General features: G+C 33.1%; 2 protein-coding genes across 5 annotated transcripts; one reads left to right on the forward strand and one right to left on the reverse strand.

Moving 5' to 3' along the window:
* Positions 1-13: 13 nt before the first annotated feature.
* LOC114250916 (uncharacterized) lies at positions 14-811 on the forward strand. Its single transcript, XM_028185013.2, has one exon. It carries the CDS (start codon positions 116-118, stop codon positions 713-715), a length of 600 nt encoding a protein of 199 aa, XP_028040814.2. The 5' UTR covers positions 14-115; the 3' UTR covers positions 716-811.
* msl-2 (male-specific lethal 2) lies at positions 811-7,713 on the reverse strand. Of its 4 annotated transcripts, none has more exons than XM_089727721.1 (4): positions 6,792-7,713; positions 6,367-6,555; positions 5,793-5,967; positions 811-4,972 (listed from the first exon to the last, which is right to left on the reverse strand). In XM_089727721.1, exons 1-4 carry the CDS (start codon positions 7,512-7,514, stop codon positions 4,767-4,769), a joined length of 1,293 nt encoding a protein of 430 aa, XP_089583847.1. In that variant the 5' UTR covers positions 7,515-7,713; the 3' UTR covers positions 811-4,766. The 4 variants fall into 4 exon arrangements, with proteins under 4 accessions (XP_089583847.1, XP_089583845.1, XP_089583848.1 ...); XM_089727719.1 differs by having other exon boundaries at positions 6,367-6,570; XM_089727722.1 differs by having other exon boundaries at positions 6,795-7,712.
* Between the last annotated feature and the right edge of the window lie 2,366 nt (positions 7,714-10,079).

Raw genomic sequence — 10,079 nt, forward strand, 5'->3', positions numbered from 1 at the left:
CGCTATACAAGAAGCCATTAGAATATTTCACACCGCATCCATCATTAAAATTTCTTGTTTTCTTAAGTCATAATTTAAAATTTTAAGGTAATTTTAATTTACAATAGCTGAGACAATGATATGTCCAATAATACAAATAATATTAGCCACGACAAACTTACTTGTACGAAAGATCTCAACAATAATTTCCAACCCGCTTAAACATAAAAACAATAAGAATTATATTAAGAAAACCATGAACGAAGTTTTGTTTTATAGTGATGATGATCCCGATCATATGAGAATGATTGGACTGGGTAATATTTTCTGCATTTATTATGTTCTTTTTAAATCAAAGCGAACCATTGATGTATGCGTTCCGAGACTGTCCAGTGATGCGTTAGCTAAGTGCCTTGTTAAAGTACAACAGCAAAATGGATCGAAAACAAGAATCATAATCCACAAGAGCAACGACCTACGAAATTTACAATTGTTTACTCTAAACAAAATAGAAGTGAAACTTATAAAATCAGAAGTTCGCCTGGAGCATGAGTTTATAGTAATCGATTCCTCAGAACCGAACGCCATGATTTTGCTGGGAAACGTTTGTTGTGGGGGATGCTGGGATAAAATGGAGTGTTTCAATAAAGCCCCCACAATATTGTCTTCGGAAAAATCTTTAGTAGGTGTTATGAAACAAGAATTTGACAGAATATGGAATTCAGAATCATACTAATAATGACATTTTTTAATTATAAGTTTTGTTTAAGTTTGTAATATGTAATATTATTTTTGTTTGTAGATTAATAATTTGGAAATAAAACACGTAAATTAACAAAACATAGTTTTATTTTGCTTTGATCACTCGAATAATGAGATTATCAATATTATACATTTATAGATATTGATTTCAATAACTAGGGTTATTTATAAAACGTTTGTACTCGAGTGCCTACTAGCTAGTGACTGGCGTTTCATTGTAACAAAAACATTGAAACTTCGGCTTTAAGCTTCCGAAATAGGGTGCACAATGATTTTGTACAATAGGAAATGATTTAAGTCGTATCTGTGTGGACTTTTTATGAAAATCTACCTAGCGATCGAACCAGATACGAAATTAAAAAATCAAAAGTTTCAACATTAATAAGGGATGTGTAATCACATTAATTTACAGAATCGATACGCACATAGATGAAATAAATTGGAGGCGAAGTGATTAAGTTCTATCACAAAAAAGGCTTTGCGATCAATACAGTGATCCAGTTTAATATCCCCCAATTTGTCTAATTGATATACATATATTTATATTACATATACTAGTTCCATTACCCACCTTCCAGATTTATCAACAGAGCAACTTCACTGTACCATTTAATAGATAAGAATGACCATCAGAAATACAGATCATCGCCAAATATCATTATACAATTTAATAATGAATAAAATATACTATAATAATCCATTACCATTTAAAAATGAGTAATACATAGGGTTTAAGGCTCCTGAATGCTATAAGCGAATAATAAACTTTGACATGGTGGAACACAATTTGAGTTACGGAGTCTCGCCGTTAGTTTTAATAGTCAAACGCCGCAGTCTAAAACAAACGACCGCATCAGTCGATTTCTTTTTTAAATATTTTATGAACTGGTGATCACATTCGCGTTAGGAATCACGAATCATCACATGCTCTCCGAAACAATTTCCTCAAATCCGGTGTTATATAAAAATATCATTCACATTATTGACAATATTCTTGATATAAAAAATTTGGGATGACCTTGTTTTAGGGTTGAACATTTTGACTAAATACCAAATATTTTTCATTTCATAATATTTAAATTTTCTTGGCATTCAGAAACCGAAACAATGGAAACATTCCTTACTTGTAATTACATATTTAACGGCACGCTGCGGTTTATTTTTAAATACTAATAACTAGATACGTACAAATGAAATTAATTTACCATTACTAACATGATTTTTATGAAGGTCGAATTTATCGGGTAATTTTATTGTATTTTCTTATGTATAAAACATCGGTAATAAAATAAATTTATTAAATATAAATTTAAATGAACATGATCTTAAACTGAATTGAAGACTGGTAATCGCAAAAGCTGCACAATGTTATTTTCAGTAAATACAAAAACTGAAGTTCTGTAGCTGTGTGTCATGCTTTTTTCCCAAAAGCACAAATTGAATCCTTAAATAGTTACGAATGTGGGTGTGCTAGACAAACTTTTACTAAATTTGCTTAAAGTATAAAAACCGCAAACGACATCAGCTTGTAACTCTGATAAGATATTCAAACAATTATATGTATAAGCTTCTAGGGGTTTTCAGCTTTAGTTTAGTCTATAGTAAGGATAGCTTTATATAGAATATCAGCGACAAAGATAAGGTTTAGATTAGTTAACTATTATTACTATTAAAAAGAAAATCTGGTACGTGCCAATTACGAGAGCGCCTTTATGAGACGCCAGTGTTACAAGTAAATATAAAAAATACGTATTTCAGGAAATTGTTTATATGTTTAATTTTTTCTTGAGGCTATGAAGCAAGTTCCTAATGGGAACTTTGATTCATTACTTGGTTTATAATGGGCCGCTTCAATTAAATCTCATTGGTCAAATCTTAGCGACCACATAGTTAAGTAAACAGGTTCATATTGATTGAATTTAAATACCTATAGGTACAATATATTATTATCAATCAAAACTATTCTCGGGATTTGAAATTTGAAATAAATTTACGAACTTCCAACACGGAGCATTACGTAGAAATTTATAGGCGATAAATACACTAATATTTCTTCGGTTTTTACGCATCTCAGAAATAATTAAAATCTTGTGTTTACTATCTCTAGTATTGAATATTCATAAAAAATTGGACTACCTAGCTATCCATACAAAAATGTCTCGCATATTATATAAAGGTGTCATTTTGACGACTTGAAATAAATGCGAAATGCGATTAGTCTATTGAGCTTAGGATAAATAACAATGGATACACGATGAAACAATAAGTCGCCGTCAAAGTTTGCGGTGTTGTGTTAGTCGTGGCCAAATATCTAGAATCTTGAACTACAACTTCCTTTGACTTCGACAAAATTAAGAAGTTAGGAAACAATATCACAGAAAGATCTTTAAATAATCGATGCAATATTGTTTTATTTTCTCAAAAATATGAATAGTTTTCAGTCACCATGGATATTAAGTAAAACTATTTTTACGGTATGATTTAGCGTTTTTTTTATTGTCATTATATTATTTTCGACGTTTCAGATACAGTTTTCGTCATTTCGCTTAGGTACTTTTGTGAAACGTAACGGCCAGAAATAATGTTTGAAAAAAAATAGACGGTAGTTAGCATATTTAAATTTCACTGAATAACACCTTAGTGGTCAGTGACTACGAAAACATAAAGTAAGTATTCGTAACGTCGGAAATAATCTAATGGCAAAAAAATTAAGCAAAATTAAACCGTTAAAGTAAGTAGCTTTAATTATCTCTAAAACTCGCGAAAACCGAAGAAAATACTAAATCATCATTCATCACAGATTCATAGCTCAATATTTTGTATAAATGAACTAGTTATAAACACGAATCATCATAGGACAAATCATAATTAGAAGGTCTTATGTTTAGATTGATGTGATAAGAAAAAATTACTCTTATACGTATTGAAAATAAAATTGGTATTTATTTATGCTGATACGAACATGGACCTTTTATTGCTCTAATTCCACGTAAAATTTACGGCCAGCGAAAAGGCAAGAATATTATAGCGTTTTCGTGAAACTTTTTTTTTATGATGTAACCTCCACCTCCTTTCTAATGTTAAGGAATCAACAAAAAAATTTCTAATCCATACAAAACTATTGAAAATAGGTTTTAATATTTACAATGTAAAAACTACTAACAACGTTTAGGTTAACATGTAACAAAATCGAAACTATAGGTAGGCTTATTTATTATTCAATCAAAAATACATATTCAAACTTTTTTTTTATCTATAAAAAATATACATACTTTGGATAAGTCTTTCTAAGTACAAATAATTACTATTTATAAAAATTTACACCATTTAAAATTAAGTATTTTATTTAAAAAAATATTATGAACTGATTAAGGGTAAGTGATATATTATTCATTATTTTAATTCATCATTCAATGCAAACATACAACATAATAATAATAATAGAACAATTACATAATTGAACCAGCCTTCTCATACGAATACTATAATTATTTTATGGAATAGGAAAATTGATATGATCTTCACACAAATACGATCTAAAATAATTTAACACTTTGGAATCATTGACTCTGACATATACATCTATGATCTAACTCGATTTTGATCAACACAAATTTTAATGATCTTATGATTATAATTCGACGCTTGAAAGGCAATCGTAACAATAACTGCTTTATACATAGATGATAGGCAATAACCATATTCAATGCGCAAAAAAAAAAATATTTCTAGATCTATCAAAATCATTTCAATCCTGCAGCTAGATACCTTAAAATAGAATTTTTTTCAGGTATTTCTCAGGTATATTTTACATTAATTTCAACTTTAAATTAGTCTACTGTAAAGTTTACGCATTGTCGCTTAGTCACGTTTGCCTTTCAAGCGTCGAATTACAAACAGTTGGTGAATACTATTTCAAACATTTTATAAGTGACATCTGTGGTCGTGCACTGAACGTTCCTTTGGACGCGCGTCAACTTAGTGACGATGACGAGACCCTAGTCGCTCGCCATTGAAAGTGGATGTCATACATCCACCTCAATGTCACTGGTGACATCTTGAGTCTCTGCTGACTGCGGTGAGATGACGTCCACGTCGTAACCCTGAGGAGATGCCAAGGTGTAGTCATGTGGGGAGCTCATATCATCGTCCGGCGATTCAGCTAGGTCCTCGTCCATCATTATCGTCGCTGGCAACGACGGTGATACCTCTTGTAATTGACTTGTGTAAACTGTAATGAATGAAATTGCTATTAAGGCTGGACGTAAGGAAATTACATCCAAAATTTAAGAATTTAGAATTGTTAGGGTGTCTTGTGAGCTTGTAGAGATAGATAGCACCATCCTATTTTTGCGATAAGCAGTAATGCGTTTGGTTTGAAGGGTGGATCATATGTTGTACTATTAAATTGAGATTTGAAACTTATATTTCAATATCGGTGACGGGATTTACTTCGGTAACCACTGAACACTAAGTGGGTCGTTAGCTCATCATCAATCTAAGCAATTAAAAAGAAAGACAGTGTTTATGATCTTTGATGTGAACATTTCATATAACATGATGACCGAAAGTTTTAGTTCACTTAATGTTTACCAGCACAAAGCCCACAAAACAATACACGGATCAGTTTGTTCATAAGACACAAACTAAATAACAAGTTGTTATGCACTGATTAATTATCAAATGATGATGTTTTCTCCTTTATTTTAAAATATAATTACATTAATACTTGTAATATTTGGAATGACATATCAGTGTTAAAATTATTTCTTCAAATCAAAAAGAAATCAGAATTACGAAACACATATGGAAGAGGATGGTAGTAGTGGCCGTGTCTATGTAGAAATCCAAGATTTAGTGTTGATGGTGCTCAAATGGTGCTCAACCTGACCTTAAGATGATTTACATCCGGAGAGGGAAAGCTTACCAGAGATCTAAAATGATTTACTGAAGCCGCTCAAGATTTGTCGAAATGACACTCTGGAGATTTTGATAATGATATTACAATAACATCTGTTTCTACATTAAATTACTTAGAACACAATATTTACCTTTAATGTTTGACGATTTAAGTTCTGCAGTGTAACTAAGCGATTCCTCCATAGCCTCCATGGTAAGGGTATCAGTATCCAAACTGTCCATTGAGCCTGAACATGATGGTGAGCTGTCAGGGTTGTTCAGAGTCAATTGCAGTGTGTCCACTAATTGTGGTATGTGAGGTCGGACCTGAAATAAAAAACCAAAACAAATTAAAGCTACACTTTGATCATAACCAATTAATAAAAGACAACAGGATAAAGATAATATTTCTATGAAAATACTATTAGGATGAAAAGATTATAATAATGGTATACCAAATTATTATTTTTTACTGGTACATATTACCAAAATACTTCACTTTGTAAGTAACCAATAAAACTCATTATATTTAGTGAAATATAATTTTAACTAATGTGATTTGTAGGCACTTTCAATGCTTTTTAAAATTATATGGAAACAGACTTTACTATTTTAAAGTCATAGCCAAATTTAAAACCAGTTTTATTGTATTCTGTTTTAATTTTTTTTTTCTAAATAAATATTTTTCAAACATCCGTTACTAACATGAGCACAGATATTACATACCTTCATCCCGTCTGGCCTGTGAGGATTTCTGCATCCTTTACACTTACACTCGGTACAAGGTTTACTGTCAACGTAACAGGGGCATCTTTGGCCGCAACAAGTAAGTTTCCCCGGTGTTGCCGTTGCATTTCCACATCTGCAGCCTTTGCGCTTACCGCCCGTAGAATTACGGGATCTATTTGATGGTTTCTTGAAACCGAGTGACTAAAATTCATGAGTGATTCACTTTAAAAAGTTAATGAATGTTAATCTGTACAAATGCATGTTTCTTTACATGCCTTGTCATTGTTTTGTTTATTTTAAATTTCAATTATTCTTTTCCACTTCTATTTTAATCGTGTTATCAAAATGTTTATAAATTAGCAAGAATTTCTCTCGGTTTCTTAATTAGCAAAATAGTTTCTTATAATATGGATTGTACATACTACCTTACTCTCCCTAGATGATGATTCACTTTGGGGTGAATCCAATTCATCCATTGCTTTTCTTTTGATTGTGATTTTATTCCCAGAGCCAGCATACATTACAGAATACATGGGAGATCCGTTTGCTGTTGATCTTGAATTGGGAGAATCTCTGGAACTTCTTGCTCCCGAGCTACTTGAACTAGATCCATGTTGGGTTTGTGTTGATGCTGAATTTGTGTATACACATGGTAATATGCTATATGCTGACTTCGAAAGGCCTCCTGTACTTTTATAGTCGTCTGAAAATCCCGCACCTTCCTGAATTAAATCTATTAAGCCTGAGCTGGCCACTGTACCCCCATTCACACTGGCAGCAACTTCATCTTCATCTAATAATGTTTTGTACACTTCTGTTCCCATGAAATATTCGCACAACTTTTTGTAACACTGAAGGAGTATACGTAGCTGTAAGTTTTCAGTATAATTTTCATAATCTTTACACCAACTGCATGAAGGTTTTAATTTTTTTCGACCACCTTTACACTTTTTACACACATGATGTTGGCACCCAGAACTTGTTGGCGTATATGGTTCTTTTAGTAAATTACCGCAAACCGTACAGGATAAAGATTGTCTTAAATACGGAACCAAACGAAATAAATCAGTCCACGTAGATTTGTCAGCGGGATCAGCTAATATTATGAGTCGACACGTAGAAACGTAAAGGCTTGTTGCATTCATTTTGAAAATTTGCAATGAATTAAGTCATGTATGTTATCTTTGTTTATTTTAAAAGAAAATATACAAACGAAAGCCGCAAACATTTCCCATCGAATCGAAACGTCAACAATTCAACACTTAACTGACAGTAGGTATAGCTTTCAACTTCAATGTTAGTAGTAGTTTTATTTTCCAACTGGAAAGGCAGAGGTGTCATACCATACCGCCTAAGCTTTTTTAAATATATATAGTTTACATGAAAAATGATAATATGAAATGAAATGAGATGAGATGAGATGATATGGGATGAAAAATAATCTCAGTAAAATGGTGGTCATTTACTGAGACTTTTTCAGTGGACTTTTTGGAGGATCTTATTTTCTTATGCTTTATTTTCCCGCATTTGTGCACTTTCACAAATACTAAACAGTTAATAAACAACCAGTATTAAATATTGAAACCTGAAGAAACACCACTTTAACAATATAAAATAATTCACACAACTTCGCTCCTCGTTTTCCCGTCAAAAAGTCGAACCTCAATATTACTAGTAGTTTCATTTACTGAGAGGAAAGGCGACAGAATCAAACATGCCTAATATTTTTATGTTGTGTTAAATACAAAATTAAACGGATCAAAAAATGTTGGATGAAACGAGGTGCCAGTGGTGGATTTACACTAGGGGCAGTCGGGGCAAGTGCCCAGGGCGGCAAATTTTTGAAATTAAATTTTTTTTTTAGTCTTATCAAGATTTCTCAATAAAATAATTTTCTTTTTAATTGATAATTCAACAAATTCAATTCATCCATTATTTGTGAATTATAATTTTGGCACTTTTGTTATAAATTAATAATCAAAATGATTTAGGTAATCAATTTATTACCTAGGACATTTAAAATAATAATCGAGTTTTCTATTTTCTGGAATTAAAGAAATTTAATTCGTTTTTTTTATGATGTAATATAATTATGAGTCTCCCTTAGTACAAAATTTATAATTGTTAGAAAAAAAAACAAATATTTATTTATGTTTTTCGAATATATAACATATGATAGGTAACGTTTCTGCCACTGAGCAAGTAATCACTACGTTATACGTTTCTGCAATAAATTAGTTACTTTAATTTTGAAACATAAAATATATAAACTATAAGTTTATGTAAAATTCCAGTATTGGGGCGGATTTTTTCCAATGCCCAGGAGCGGCATTAGGTTTAAATCCGGCCCTGTGAGGTGCAGTTGATTAATTTGAGACTTTAATCAATTGAAAGGATATTAAATGAAACGAAATAAGATGTAATCTGGGAAAGTCTCAGAAAATGATGGTTATTATCGGAGAGCGCAGTGAACTTTTTGGAAAAAACTCAGAGGCCACGTTCAGCGATCTTATTTCATGTTCTTATATTTGTGTAAATAAGCATGGGCTTTTATTTATTATTGAAGGATTACTGGTGCCCCAGAGGCCTTTCCAGTTTCACCAGGACAGGTGCGCAAGCAAAGGCTCAGCTAGGACAGGTGGGATTATCTAACAGCTGCCCGAGTGTCGAAGGAGACCTAACAACTCAAGAGCAGCTGCTTCACGAATAAATCTACTACCAGATTGGAATCACAACCCGCTGAGAAGATCCGAAGATGAAAAACTAAACGGACTGATACATGGTTTGGTTGTCCGTCGAACTTTTTGTCGAGCTCGACGTGTACGGTTGTCGGGGTTCCTATGCATGTTTCTAGCCTTAGAGCTGAAGGCGTCTAATGCAAGAGCTATGTATTGGATCCGAATGATCCGTAAGGACGTGTCAAGAGCGTCGACGGTGACTGGCTTCTGAGTAATCAGGATTCGGGGAGTAGTCAGTTGCGGCAACGATAAGGCGATTATCATGACGCATAGCCTTATCGAAGTAGCGATCCGACGCTGACTTCATGTGTTTGCGGATTGATTCGAGGCCCAGGTCGTAAGTCAATATTCCTCACAAACCACGCTGTATTGACGGCTAACCAGCAAAAACGGGATTGTAAGAATTAGATGATGTCCGTCTGTGCGGACCGCGTAAACACCAACACGCGAACGCGAACACCACCCTCGAGTAAGTTATGACGGGCAGTATGCAAGTTTTGTAAAGTGTCACCTTGTTCCGATGGGACATTTTACTTCGCTTACAGATCATGGAGTAAAGTTGACCGAGATTAAATGCGGCAAGGTCGTGGACTGATTTTATATGTGGGAGGAATGCCATGGATGCATCCAGGTGTCACCCAGGTACTTGACTTTCCTGGCCCAGGATACGTGTTGGCCGAAAAGGGTAATTGGGGGTGATATATGCATAACAATTATAGCAATAAACATAACGTATGAAGCTAGGCATGTGTATTATTATCAAAGACTGTGTTTTTTAGACTACTTGGAATAGCATGATATGAAAATCACTGGAATTGACAATCCTTGCTATAAGCAGTGAGTTTCAGTTTAGCTACGTTATTCGGTGTGGTAGGTATAAGTAATTATTAAAAATGTATTAAATATGCATTTCATTAGAAAAAAAGGTTGCCATTCTGCGGGATTTCAAATCCAGTACAATCAAACCGGGCG

Source organism: Bombyx mandarina, chromosome 05, assembly GCF_030267445.1.
Source record: "Bombyx mandarina strain Sakado chromosome 05, ASM3026744v2".
Taxonomy (NCBI): domain Eukaryota; kingdom Metazoa; phylum Arthropoda; class Insecta; order Lepidoptera; family Bombycidae; genus Bombyx; species Bombyx mandarina.